The 14437-nt window shown below is 64.2% G+C and overlaps 2 protein-coding genes across 2 annotated transcripts in view; both read left to right on the forward strand.

Moving 5' to 3' along the window:
* The window catches only part of LOC142919867 (protocadherin Fat 1-like), a 19304-nt gene extending 16069 nt beyond the window's left edge, over positions 1-3235 (forward strand). The window contains exon 10 of the mRNA XM_076062535.1: positions 2702-3235. Within this exon, the coding sequence (XP_075918650.1) occupies positions 2702-3145 (444 nt within the window). The 3' untranslated portion in view covers positions 3146-3235. The remainder of the gene's footprint in view (positions 1-2701) is intronic.
* On the forward strand, positions 3147-12753 carry LOC142919878 (protocadherin Fat 1-like; the record flags this gene model as incomplete). The annotated part of the gene is made up of 7 exons (XM_076062555.1): positions 3147-6909; positions 7761-8147; positions 8377-8579; positions 9275-9428; positions 9556-9798; positions 10608-11000; positions 11122-12753. Coding segments are annotated over 7 exons (5349 nt in total), but the record flags the coding sequence as incomplete, so codon positions are not given.
* Between the last annotated feature and the right edge of the window lie 1684 nt (positions 12754-14437).

The raw sequence follows: 14437 nt of genomic DNA on the forward strand, positions 1-14437 counted from the left end.
GCCATTCACCACTAAGTGGCGGTGATGTCACCACGATGCTTGTGCCAGGCTATGTGCACACTGAGGCCACGTGAAGTGTCGAACGCCCGCTGGCAGAAGGTCACGGGGCAGACCCAGGTGCCACGGGTCGACTGACTGAGATGACTGGCTGATGCACCACCTGTGCCCCCTACTGTGCCAACCTGCTGTGCTTTAGCCACCCGGTGCTCCGCTCGTTGTTGTGAGCGTCGTTCCTCCGCCCTCCGTAGTTGTTGGAGGGCGACTGCCTCCAACTGCCCAGTAGCGTCCTTCATGAGCCTCCTCCACAGAGGCCGATCTTGACACCGCTGGTACCAGTCATCGGCAAGTCCACTCAGCTCCACGTCCTCCTGTAACACATCACTCCATCTCTTCTCTAGCCCGTGCCGCGCCCGTTTAGCCCCCTCAATCCGGCCGAACAAAATCTGTTTCGGCATGCGGTGGCTGGGCATGCGGGCTACATGACCCAGCCATCGCAGCCTTGCCCGCCGGAGGAGCTCACCGATGGGACCTTTCCTAGATCTTTCAAGGATTTGTGAGCTCCTCACACAATCCAGTCTGGTTAAACCCAGGATGGATCGTAGGCAGGCCAGCCTAAATGTTTCCAACCGGCGAAGATGTTCCATTAGGGGGGTCCACGTTTCGCAAGCGTAGAGAAGGGTGGGAATGACCGTGGCCAAGAAGACCTGAGGCTTAGTGCGGAGCGACAGACCAGGTAGCTTCCACACAGCGTTACACAACTGATGAAAAGATATTGCCACTCGACTGATGTGGAGTGAGACCTCTGCTGTTAAACTGGAGCCGGTCATAAGCACACTGCCCAGGTATGAGAAACTCTCCACTCTCTCCACAACTGCCCCATCACCGATTGGGATTTGTGGGGGTGTAGTGTCCGATGGTACAAAATACGAAGGCAGGTGCTTAGTTTTGGTGGGGCTGATGGTAAGGCCCCACCTCTTAGTGGCACGCTCCAGTCTCAGCAGCAGCGTCTCCAACTCCTCCTTTGAATGAGCAGCTATTACCAAATCATCAGCATACATAACGTGGTTGAGCAATAGGGAGCCATCCCTTGACCGCGCCCGGGCATCGATCAGCCTCCCTTTATATCTGTACCATATGGAGATTCCCCCGGTACAGCTATTGAAGGCTTCACGACCACTACCACCATCACCTTCATCGGTGCCGCCGCGCCTGACGGTGCCGCGGCGCTCGAGGGTGCCGTGACACCTGACGGTGCCGCGGCGCACGCGAGAGACGAGCAGCCCGCCTCCCCGTCTGACGGGGCGATGGCTGCTAGACCCGCGGAGGTACACCACCCCAAGCCCAAGAAAAACCCGGCTCGGGGTGGCCTGACACGAGAGGCGGCCGCCAAGCCCCAAGAGAACATACAAGGCGACTGTAAAAACAACAGCAACGAAAATAACGACAACAACAACAACAACACCTCCAGGGTCGACGGGTGGTTAAGGTCCAACGTTGTTGAGAACACAAGTGAAACGAGCCACCCGCGAGTCCGGAGGGGGATAGAGTACAACCCAGGGGCCATCATTGACTATGTATGACACCCCTTCAAGGGGCGCGCGGGCACCTTCAGAGAGCAATTCCCCGACGCGCTGGCCTTCATGCAGGCCGCGTGACCACTTTGCAAGGATCCGCAAAGGTAAGTCTGCAGCCGGAAGGAAGCCGACAAGGTGGAGGCTCTAGTACGGAAGGCAGAGAGGAGGTATTCCTCCCAGCTAAAGGGCCCCCCCCTGCGGCCACCGCCAACACCAACACCTAGCATTGTGGCCTCGGGATTTAAAAGGGCAAGGTGCGCGATGACGCGCGCGGACTCGAAACGGTTTCCTCTGCGCACGCGATCACTAGAGGCTGGCGGTGGACCGTGAGCCACCTAAGCTGGCGGTGGCCACGCCAGGAGGTGTGCTGTGCGTGCCTCGTGTGCAGCACGTCCACTGAGGCGGTCTGTATACCTACCTGCATTGGCGGCGATCAGCTGCATCATTTGGATGTGCACGCGGTGACACGTGCGGACCGATTTTGATTTGGTTTTGGTGGTTGGGTTCACCCGTACCGTGGGGGGGCGGCGCGTGGTTCGCACTTTGGACCCGGTTTTTTTCCCGCTTCTGTGTCATTGCAGAACGGTGTTGTTTTTCGATATGTGCGCTTGTGTTGACGGTGACGAGGTTGTTGCCTGTGGCTGGTGTCGATGGTCTTGCGCGCGATGACGCGCACGGACATTGTTGGCTTTTTTATTGGCGACTCTCGCAATGGAGCACCGGAACCGTCCAGGGCATTTGCTGCTGGACAATAAAGTTTATTTAAAAGTCAAAGTCTCTCACTCTCTCACTCTCACTCTCTCTCTCTCACTCTCTCTCACTCTCTCACTCTCACTCTCTCTCTCTCACTCTCTCTCACTCTCTCACTCTCTCACTCTCTCACTCTCTCGCTCACTCTCTCACTCACTCACTTTCTCTCACTCTCTCTCTCACTCACTTTCTCTCTCTCTCACACTCTCACTCTCTCTCTCACTCTCTCTCACTCTCTCTCTCACTCACTCTCTCTCTCTCACTCTCTCTCACTCTCTCTCTCACTCTCTCTCTCACTCTCTCTCACTCTCTCACTCACTCTCTCACTCTCTCACTCGCTCACTCTCTCACTCTCTTTCTCTCACCCGCGCGAGCAGGTGCAGGACGGCGGGGTCCCCGTGAGGCGAGCGTACGCCACGCTGGCGGTGAGCGTCGACGATGCCAACGACCACGCGCCCCGCTTCACCGGCGGCCCCTACGAGGCCCGCGTGGCCGAGTCGGCGGCCGTGGGCTCCGCCGTGGTGCGCGTCACGGCGACGGACCGCGACGACGGCCCCAACGCCGACGTCAGATATAGCATTAGATACGGTGACCGCCGCTTCCGCTGCCACTCCCGCCGCCCCTCCCAACCGCCCCGGGGGGGGGGGGGGGAGTTTCTGCACAGGGGCACGTTTCCAGCGTCATGGTTTCTCCGTCGCGTCCCTCTCCCCGAGCGAGTCGCGAGCCGCGGGTCCAACTCGGATCGCTCGGGAGCCGACGGGCGCCGCGGTTTCCCCCGCGTCGTTTGCCCTCGGCGTCTCCCTCCGGATTCGGTGACGTGAACTCGCGCCCGTCCCGCTCCTCCGAATTCTCCCGGCAGGAAACGTGGGGAATTCCTTCGCCGTCCACCGCGCGCTGGGCGTCGTCTTCGTGGCGAGGAAGCTGAACGGCTCCGCGGTGGAGGCCTACGAGCTGACGGTGAGGGCGGTGGACCGGGGTCGCCCGCGCCGCGTCACGAATGCCGCCGTCCGCGTCGTCGTCGTCGCCGCCGACGCCGACGTCCCCCCCGAATTCGCCTCCGGAGGCGGCGGCGGCGGCTACTCGGCGGAGGTCGCCGAAGGGGCCGCGCCCGGGAGCTTCGTGCTCGCGGTGAGCGCCTCTGGCCGGTCGACGGTCGCCTACGAAATACGGGAGGGCGATCCCGAAGGCGCCTTCGACATCCACCCGACGTCCGGGGTCGTCGCCGCCAAACGGCCGCTGGACCGCGAGCGGACGCCGTCGTACCGGCTGACGGTGCGGGCCACAGACGCGGCGGGCCTCTCGACGGACGCGTCGGTGACGATCCGCGTGCTCGACGAGAACGACAACGGGCCCGTCTTCGACCGCCCTCGCTACCATGGGGCCGTCGGCGAGGAGGCGGCGGCGGGGACCCCGGTGCTGGACCCGGACGGCATCCCGCTCGTCGTCAGGGCCGCCGACGCGGACGACGGCGAGGGGCGCGCGACGGTCGCCTACGGGATCGTCGAGTTCGGAGCCAGGAAGTACTTCTCCGTCGACCCGCGCACGGGGGCCATCAGGGTCGCTAGGGCCCTCGACCGCGAGACGACGGCCGAGTTCCGCTTCCGGGTGACCGCCTCGGACGGCGGCAGCCCGAGGATGTCCGCCGAAGCGCCGGCCGAGGTGACGGTCGCCGTGCTGGACGCCAACGACTGCCCGCCGGCGTTCTCGACGGCCGCGTACGAGACGACGCTGACCGTGCCGACCCGCGCCGGCGTCCGCCTGCTGACCCTGGCGGCCTCCGACCCGGACGTCGGTGCCGCGCTGACCTACCGCATCTCCTCGGGAAACGTCGGCGGCGCGTTCGCCATGGACGCGCGCACCGGGGACGTCGAGGTGCGAAACGCCTCCCTCCTCGCCGCCGGCTACGACCTCGGGGTTGAGGTGTCCGACGGGAAATTTCGGAGCGCCGCGCGGGTGAAGGTCTCCGTGCGGGCGGTCGGCGGCAGGCTGCGGGTTCCGCCAAAGATCTCGGCGCGCATCCCCGAGAACGGCGCGGCGGGCGCCGTCGTGGCCGCGGTCGTCGCGACGGGGGGGGACCTCAACGAGCCGCTCGTCTTCGACCTGCTCGACCCGAGCGGCGCGTTCCGGATGAGGCCGACGGCGGGCGTCCTGGAGACGGCCGGCGTCACATTCGACAGGGAGGAGCGCGATCGCTACGAGCTGCTGGTGGAGGTGAGGGGCGGCTCGCGGGCGCGCCCGAGCGTCGCTCGCACCGTGGTCGAGGTGGCCGTCGAAGACGTCAACGACAACGCCCCGGCGTTCGTTGGCCTGCCGTACCGCGCCGTTGTCGGGGCGGCGGCGGCGCCGGGGAGCGCCGTGCTCACTGTGGCGGCCCTCGACCGGGACGTCGGCGAGAACGCCAGGGTGAGGTACTCGTTGAGGGACGACCGCGACGGCCGATTTCGCGTCCGCCCTTCCGGCGGCGAGATCTTGCTGAGGACAAGCTTCGCCCCGGGCGCGTCGGGCAAGGATTTCGTCGTGACCGTGGTGGCGACAGACTGCGGGACTCCTCCGCTCTCGTCTGCGGTCGGCGTCACGGTCACGGTGCTCGACGAGGACGCGCCGGCATTCAAGAGTCTCTCCCACGTCGCGTGGGTGCCCGAGGACGTCGGGCCGCCCGCGCCGATCGCTCACGTCCGCGCGGCGGGTCCCGAGGGCCTGCCGCTCGTTTTCTCCATCGTCGACGGCGACCCCTTCGACCAGTTCTCCGTCGACTTTGGCACGGGCGTCGTGAGCGTTGTCGGCTCACTGGACCGCGAGACGCGGGCCAACTACCGCCTCGCGGTGCGGGCCGCCTCCCCGACGACGGGCCTGCACGCCGACGCGAGCCTGGACGTCGTCGTCGGGGACGTCAACGACAACCGACCGCTCTTCGCGCGGGGCGCCTACGCCGCCAGACTGTCCGAATCCGCGCCCCCGGGGACCTCCGTCGTCCGGGTGAGCGCCGTCGACACCGACGCCGGCCCCAACGGGGCGCTCCGCTACGAGATCGTGGACGACGGGGAGAAGGGCGGCGAGGGATTCTACGTGGACCCGGACGGCGGGCTGGTCGTGACCACGGCGCCCCTGGACCACGAGCGGAGCCGGCTCCGTCGTTTCTCGGTGCGGGCGACGGACGGCGGCTCCCCTCCCCTCGCCTCCGACGTCACGGTGACCGTCGCCGTCGAGGACGCGAACGACAACGCGCCGGTGTTCGAGCGGCCGCTGTACGAGGCGTCCGTGAGCCGGCTGTCTTGGCCCGGGCACTTCGTGGCCGCGCCGAGGGCGTTGGACGCCGACGCGTCGGACGCCTACCGGCTGCGGTACGCCATCGTCTCAGGCGACGACGACCCAGCGAGCTTCGCCATCGACGCCGAGACGGGCGTCGTCTCCGTCGCCGTCCCACTTGAGCGGAAGAAGCTGGCCGCCTGCTACCACCTCCGAGTCTCGGCCACGGACGGCGCGTTCGTCGGCGACGCCACGCTGGCGGTCGACGTGCGGCCCACCAACCGGCACGCCCCCGCCTTCGAGCGGGCCGAGTACGCGGCGGAGATTCCCGAAAACTCCGTGGCGGGGACCCCGGTGGCCTCGGTGCGGGCCACGGACGCCGACGCGGGCGCGTTCGGGCGAGCGTCGTACTCCATCGCAAACCGGTTCGCCCGCGAGCGCTTCACCGTCGACGGGAGCGGGCGGATCTTCGCGAGGGCGCCCCTCGACAGGGAGGACCCCTCGCAGAGGGCCGTGGACGTCCGCGTCGTGGCCCGGGACGGCGGAGGCAGGGCGGCCTTCGCCACGGTCAGGGTCGTCGCCACGGACGAGAACGACAACGCGCCCCGGTTCGTCGCCGCCGAGTACTCCGGCGGAGTGCCGGCGAGCGCCGCGAAGGGGACCGCGGTCCTGCGGGTCGCCGCCACGGACCGCGACGAGGGGAGGAACGCGGCCGTCATCTACTCGCTCCGGAAGGGGCGGGAGCCGGACGCCTCCGAGGACGTCCTGGAGGTGGAGCCCCTGACGGGCCGCGTCATCACCAAGGGCGGCCTCGCCGGCCTGGAGGGCTCGCGGCTGTCGTTCTTCGTCGTGGCGGAGGACGGCGGCGGGCGTGTCGCCGCCGTCCCCACGTCCGTCGCCGTGCTGCCCGCCGGCCCGGCGGCACCGGCCTTCGCCCAGGCGGCCTACGAGCTGACGGTCACGGAGGACGCGCGGGCGGGGAGTGTGGTCGGCGCTGTGGCGGCCGCGCTCGCGGGCGACGAGGCGGCCGCGTATGCCGCGGTGCCCGGCGGCGGCAGCGGGGTGGCGGATGACGGCGCCGGGGGCGGCGCGTTCGCGGTGGTCGCCGGCGACGGGCGGATCGTGGTGGCGAGGGCGCTCGACCGCGAGGCCGCGGGGAGCCACCGCTTCGAGGTGAGGGCCACGTGGCGGCGGGGCGGAGCCGACGTTACGGCGCAGGTCCCGGTGACGGTGCGTGTGGAGGACGTGGAGGACGAAGCGCCCGTGTTCGAGTCGAGCGTCTACGAGGCCACCGTGTTGGAGAACCTGCCAGGCGGAGTGCTGCTCGTGCAAGTGAGAGGTAACGCAACCGTGTGCGGCGCTGGGCTGACTCGGTCAACAAACGCGTCTTTGTGTGGGTGTCTGTGTGGTGTGTCTATGGGTTTCTGAGCGAGTAGTCTATGGGTCACACAGATAGCTCCAAATGGTAGGGGCTGCCACTCTTCGGTAACCAATTTAACCAATTTACTGGGAAAATATCACGGCGGGAGGAAGTGTCCGCAGGGACGAGGCCTGGAAACAGCAGGGCAGGTGGGGGACCCCGCCTGACGCTGTTGACGCAGCGGCGTGCTCTCCCCTGGCGGTGTCGATTGCGCGTGCCGCTGGTTCTCTGCGATGCTGGCTCGGTCGATGCTTGGCGCTTTCCGCCCTTTCTCGACGTTGATGGCTTGACATTGCAGAACTCTTTGGTGACTGATCGACCTCGGTGGCTGGCTGTCGTCTTCGCTAGTTGGTCGCCGTCTTCTGCCGCCGGTAGCTGTGATGACGATGTATGGCTCGTGTCTCTCTTCTTATGCCAAATTTCTTCCTCTGCCGCCTTCTCACCAAGGATCGGAACTTCCTTTGATTTCGCTCTGTGCTGTGGGGGGGGGGGGGGTTGGTTGTACGTGTGTCCGTGTGTTCTGATTTATTAAGCCATCTGTTCAGTCTCACCCTGGTTTGATTCTTTTATGGCTTATCTCCGTCCCTCGGTTGTGTGTGAGAGGCTGTTGCTGTGAGGGGAGGGAGGGTGTTCACCTCACCCCATCTGGCCTCCAAGCGACACCATGATTGATAAAACAAATATTGGCAAAATCATTCTTAATATCAATTTGGAAAAAGGGCCTACATACAACACCCCCCCCCCCATCCTCCCCCCGACCCGTCCCTCAGCGACGGACCGAGACGGAGGTGCTCAGCCGGTACACAACCTGGTCGAGCTGCGCGAGAGCGGCGACGCCGGAGAAGCGGAGCCGCTCTTCATGGTGGACGCCCGCAGCGGCTGGGTGAGCACGCTGAGCCGGCTGGACTGCGAGGCCCGTGACCGGCACCACCTCCTCGTCGAGGCTTTCGACCCGGCACGCCCCGAGCGCCCGCCGGCCGTCGCCAAGGTGCTCGTCATCGTGAGCGATGCCAACGACCACCCCCCGCGGTTCTCGGCCTCGGTGATCGACGTCCGAGTGCCGGAGGACGCCGCGCCCGGCCTGGCGTTGGCTGTCGTCCAGGCGGACGACGCGGACGCCGCGCCGGAAAACCGGGATCTTACGTACCACCTGACAGGTAGTGTGCAGTAGTGTATAGTGTAGTCTACTAGTACGCCACTACACCTGTTGTGTTGGAGTGAACCCACTACCGCATTCACAGTTGTTCGCGGAAGCCTCTGCATTAAACCGACTCTCGTCATCATACTCTCGCCATCATACTCTCTTCATCACACTCTCTTCGTCACACTCTCCGTCTCGACGGCGAGCGACGTCCGCGTCCCACCCCCCGTCCACGCTGGCCACAGGCGGCGACCCGCTGGGCCACTTCTCCCTCGGCCCCGTCAAGAGGGGGGGCGAGTGGACGCTGCGCCTGGAGCGGCCGCTCGACCGGGAGGAGCAGGAACGCCACCACGTGCTGGTGATGGCCACCGACGGCACCTTGGTGAGGACGGTCGTCGTGGCCGTCACCGTGCTGGACGTCAACGACAACGGCCCCGTGTGTGACAAGGTGCCCGTAACCGTAGACTCGCCACACAGGCTCACAGACTCGTCATACCCTACCACACCACCGTACTGCTGTAACGCCATGAACACACGGTATACTTACCTGCACTGGCGGACAGACGCCAGTAGGGGGTGGTATGTGGGCCACCGGGGTTCCCAAGACCCCAATAAGGGGGCTGTGGGAATATTCTAGGATCCCCTGGAACACTCTGGAAGGAAGGCGTGGCCAGGGGCGGAGAGGGCGTGGCCAGGGGTGGAGAGGGCGTGGCCAGGGGCGGAGAGGGCGTGGCCAGGGGCGGAGTATAAAAGCCGGACCCCTGAATGGGTTCCGCAGTTCTCAAGTTGAAGACTGGAGACCGGGCTTAGAGTAGGACCCTGGGAACCCCCAGACCCACTGTCCTTGTAAGGGCCGGGGCTGTGAGGGAAAGTGGTCGGACCCAAGGACTTTGGCCGGGTTGGGTCAAAGTAGCCTCCCCCTAGGGCCCCTAGCCGCAGGGCTGAGAGTGTACGTGGTCCCAGTCGATAGGACACGATAGCCCAGAGGCCACACCTCCCCAGATGGCGGGCGTAAGGGGCCGTCACCCCCTTCGTGTTAGAGACCCTGTGCTATAGTTACTGTTAAATAAGTGTCGCCTCGACTACCGGCTCTCCCTCACCTTTGGGCTCACTGCACTACCGCTGTGCCCCACGGTGCCCCAGCTGTGGTACAACGTCACCGTGCGGGAGGACGTCGCCCCACAAGTCTTCCTGCTGAGGGTTTCAGCCCGTGACTCCGATTCCGGCTCTAACGGAACCATCGGGTACTCGCTACACGGTGCCGGAGCGAATCTCTTCCGCTTGGACTCCGTCAGCGGTAACGCTCATCGCGCTCTCTCCATCGCGCTCTCGCAGCCGTCGGGGTTGTGATCAAATTTCACGTCCACCTCCTGTGTAGCGGGCGAGGTGGTTAACGTCTCTCTCGTCGGCGTGGCCCCGCGTAGGGGAGCTCTTCACGCTGGCGCCGCTGGACCGCGAGGCCGCCCCGGCCCACGCGCTCGCCGTGGCCGCGACCGACGGCGGCGGCCGCTCCTGCCGGGCGGAGGTCCTCGTGAGGGTGGAGGACGTGGACGATTCGGCCCCGCGCTTCCTCACGGGGTCGCCCCCCCGCGCCGTCGCCCTGCGCCTGAGCCACGCCGGTGTAGGGACGGCGGTGACGAGCGCGCGCGCCGTCGACGCCGACCTGGGTACGACGGTGGCGACGGTGACGACGTACACACGCGCCCACGCGTGACTTTGAGTGTGTATGTGCGCGTGTGTGTGTACATTATGGGTAGCGGTTAGCGCGCAGCGCTACGAACCTGGCGAACATCGCCACTCGAGAGACAAAGGCGGCCGGGCATGGTGCTGGCCACCCACCCCCTCGTGTGCCACGGTGCCGGCCTTCATAGGTGCTGCTCTCTTACAGCACTTGCCCCTACAGCCTGAGGCTACACATGGGATCTTTGGCAATCTAGACATGTTCTTATCGGTGAGTTCCGGCAGGCAAGACTGCGTTGGCTCGGTCGTGTAGCCCACATGGCCCAGCCACCGCAAGCCCAAGCAGCTCCTGTTTGGCCGGATATAGGGGGCTGAACGGGCGCGAAGAGATGAAGTGATGTGGTACAGGAGGATGTGGAGCTGAGTGGACTTGCCGATGACCGGTACCAGCGGTGTCAAGATCGGCCTCTGTGGAGGAGGCTCGTGAAGGACGCTACTGGGCAGTTGGAGGCAGTCGCCCTCCAACAACAATGGAGGGCGGAGGAGCGACACTCACAACAACGAGCGGAGCGCCGGGTGGCTGAAGCAAAGTAGGGGGCACAGGTGGTGCATCGGCCACTTGTCTCGGTCAGTGAACCCGTGGCACCTGCTGGGTCTGCCCCGTGACCTCCTGCCGGCGGGCATTCGACACTCCACGTGTCCCCAACGTGCACCTGGCCTGGCACAAGCGCCGTGGTGACGTCGCCGCCACTCGGTGGCGAACGGCCGTTGTTGTTGTTGTCGCCGTGTATTGTAGGCCCCCACCGCAGGGTGACTCACTCTCTGCTGAACTCTGCCGGCGACCGCTTCGCTATCGACGGCCGCTCGGGTGTCATCACCGTCAAGCGTCCGCTGGAGAGCCGCGACGTCTACAACCTCACGGTGCTCGCCCACAGCGGCGGCGGAGCCTCGGCGACGGCGTCCTCCACTGCGGTGATTTCCGTGTCCCTGCACGACGACGACGACGAGCGCGGCGTCGCCGCCGCCCCGGCGTTCCGGCAGCTGGCCTACCGCGCCGCCGTGCCGGAAGACGCAGCGCCGGGCAACGTGGTCGTCGCCGTGGCGGCCGTCCTCGGCGGGGGGGGCGCGGTGAGCTACGGCATCGCCGGCGGCAACGAGCTCGGGGCCTTCGACGTCGACCGGAGGCTCGGTGAGAGACGCGGCGCGGGGCGCAGGCGGCGGTCCCCTCGGGCCGTGGGGGGGTTCCCCCGTCCGTGTGTCTCCGTCTCTCCGTCTCACAGACGTGCGTCGCGTGTGCCGCGTGTGCCCAGGCGTAATACGCGTCGCGGCGAAGGCCCTGGACTACGAGAAGCGCCGCCACCACTACCTGACGGTGTGGGCGGCCGCCGCCAGCGACGACGACAACGACGACGCCGCCGGAGGGGCGGCGACTTCGCCGAGCGCCGTCACCGTGGTGACCGTGGACGTCACCGACGTCGACGACGACGCGTCCGCGGTTCCCCCAATGGGCTCGTGAAGCGCCGTCGTCGGGGAGGACGCCCTGCCTGGCGACGCTGTCGTCGGGGAGGTGGTGGCGTTGACCCGTAACGACGCGGTTACGTTGTCGCTAGACCGTCGGCAAATTTACATTTCAACGGGATCATTTGGCCAAACGGTCATCGTCCCTCGTGGTCGTCATCGGCAGCTGGCAGCTAGCAGCAGCAGCAGCTCAGCGAGCGGGGGGGGGGTCTTCACCTGCTGACCGTCAAAATGCACCGTTGCTTTTGTTTTGCACGAGCAGGATTTAAATTCGCGAACTCTTCCCGTTGCCGAGCCGCTCACCGTCACGCCCAGCCGCCTGCGGGGCTACCGTGGGGTGCCAGGACGCGGCGATATCATGGTGACCATGGTGGCTGGTAGTGTTCGTTGTTCAGTTGAAGAAGCCGTCTCCCTGCTGTGTTTGTGCTGCGCCGTTGAAGCCGCCTCCTTCGCCGTTTCGGCATCCGTTGAGTGGAGCGGCAACGACAGCAGGGAGGAGATGCTGCGTCCTCGCCACAGCCGGCGTGTGGGCGGCGAGTCCACGTTCGACTGATGGTGCCCCCCTCTCTCCTGTTTGTTTGGTTTAGACCCTCGCCCCCTTCAAAGTTGCGTTCACCACCACCACCACCCACTCGCAGCAGCAGCCACCAACACCCACTATCAGCAGTAGCAGCCCTCACCACCACCACCACCCACTATCAGCAGTAGCCACCACCACCACCCGCTATCAGCAGCCCTCACCACCACCACCACCACCCGCTATCAGCAGCCTTCACCACCACCACCATCACCCGCTATCAGCAGCCCTCACCACCACCCGCTATCAGCAGCCCTCACCACCACCACCATCACCCGCTATCAGCAGCCTTCACCACCACCACCCACTAGCAGCAGCCCTCACCACCACCATCACCTGCTATCAGCAGCCTTCACCACCACCACCCGCTAGCAGCAGCCCTCACCACCACCACCACCACCCGCTAGCAGCAGCCACCACCACCACCACCCACTATCAGTAGTAGCAGCCCTCACCACCACCACCACCTATTATCAGCAGCAGCCACCACCACCACCCGCTAGCAGCAGCAGCCACCTCCACCACCCGCTATCAGCAGTAGCAGCAGCCACCACCACCCACTATCAGCAGCCACCACCACCCGCTATCAGCAGTAGCAGCAGCCCCAGGTTAATGTCGCTCTATGTAGCTTGAGTCGGCCACACCCCTTGTCAGCATGCGAGCTCGCATGCTGACACGGGGTGTGTATGCGTCTGCGGGTTATATGCGGGAAAATACGGTGCTCATATTACGGGAATACACACGCTTCTCTTTTTACGCATTTAGACCTGAGGGCTAAGGTAGTTTACCTCACTTAATTTTTTTATTAAATATCATGAGTTTAATAAAAAATAAACGTTGTAATTACTGTCCGGATCTGCGCACCTTCTTCATACGTAAATGGAATTGTAAATCACGAGGCGGGTAGAACTCGTAACAGCCTTTATTATAAATCACTGTGGAACGTCAATCTCAGTGGAGTGCTAATACAACTCACATGATAACCACCACCACCATCATAACCACCACCATGACCACCACCATCATAACCACCACCACCATTATAACCACCACCACCATCATAACCACCACCATAACCACCACCACCATAACCACCACCACCACCATCATGACCACCACCACCATCATAACCACCACCACCACCATCATAACCACCACCACCATAACCACCACCATCATCATAACCACCACCACCATCATAACCACCACCATAACCACCACCACCATGATAACCACCACCACCATCATCATAACCACCACCATCATAACCACCACCATCATAACCACCACCACCATAACCACCACCACCATCATAACCACCATCATAACCACCACCACCATCATGACCACCACCACCATCATAACCACCACCACCATCATAACCACCACCACCACCACCATCATAACCACCATCACCACCATAACCACCACCACCATCATGACCACCACCACCATCATAACCACCACCACCATAACCACCACCACCATCATAACCACCACCACCATCATAACCACCACCACCATCATAACCACCACCACCATCATCACTACCATCATAACCACCACCACCATCATAACTACCACCACCACCATCATAACCACCACCACCATCATCACCACCACCGCCATCATAACCACCACCACCATCATAACCACCACCACCATAACCACCACCATAACCACCACCATCATAACCACCACCACCATAACCACCACCACCATCATAACCACCATCACCATAACCACCACCACCACCATAACCACCACCACCATCATCACCACCACCACCATCATCACCACCATCATCACCACCACCACAGAGCTGTGCCGAGCGGTTCACTTGTGCGGCGATGTTGAAGGAGCGGTCGAGTGCGGCGACGTCGTTACAGACGAGGGCGTATTTCAGGACGGCTCGTAGAAGCAGCAGCGGCGGCGGCGGCCGTGGTCGTCCCCGTCGCCACAATCACCAACACCGTCGTCACCGTCGCCGCCGCCGCCGCCACCGCCACCAGGGATGCGTGGGCACCGACGGTGCGAGCGGCGGCGCTTGAGAGCACCGCAACCGGCGGGATGCCGGCGGGGGGTGGCCGGGCGACGGCGCAAACCGGCGGGGAACCACCAGGAGCCCCCCCTCCGCACGTTTGAGGCCGGGTCGACCTAGGGGAGGCCCGGGTGCCGTTCAGATAATCCCCGTCACTGTTACAGCGACGGATAAACTTCGACCTTTGAATTGATGCCGTGGTGCAGGAACGGTGCAGGAGGGGGGAGGAACATTGGGAAGGAGGAGGGTGGGGGTGGTGGTGCAGGTGATGGGGGTTGGACGAGGTGGAGTAGATGGAGGTGCAGGAGGTGGGGTGGATGGAGGTGGAGTAGATGGAGGTGGAGTGGATGGAGGTGCAGGAGGTGGAGTGGATGGAGGTGGAGTGGATGGAGGTGGAGTAGATGGAGGTGGAGTGGATGGAGGTGCAGGAGGTGGAGTGGATGAAGGTGGAGTGGATGGAGGTGAAGTAGATGGAGGTGGAGTGGATGGA

The sequence above is a fragment of the Petromyzon marinus genome, unplaced genomic scaffold (assembly GCF_048934315.1).
Source record: "Petromyzon marinus isolate PM22_M1 ecotype Great Lakes invasive population unplaced genomic scaffold, UKy_Petmar_22M1.pri1.0 PM_G_Scaffold_65, whole genome shotgun sequence".
Classification (NCBI taxonomy): domain Eukaryota; kingdom Metazoa; phylum Chordata; class Hyperoartia; order Petromyzontiformes; family Petromyzontidae; genus Petromyzon; species Petromyzon marinus.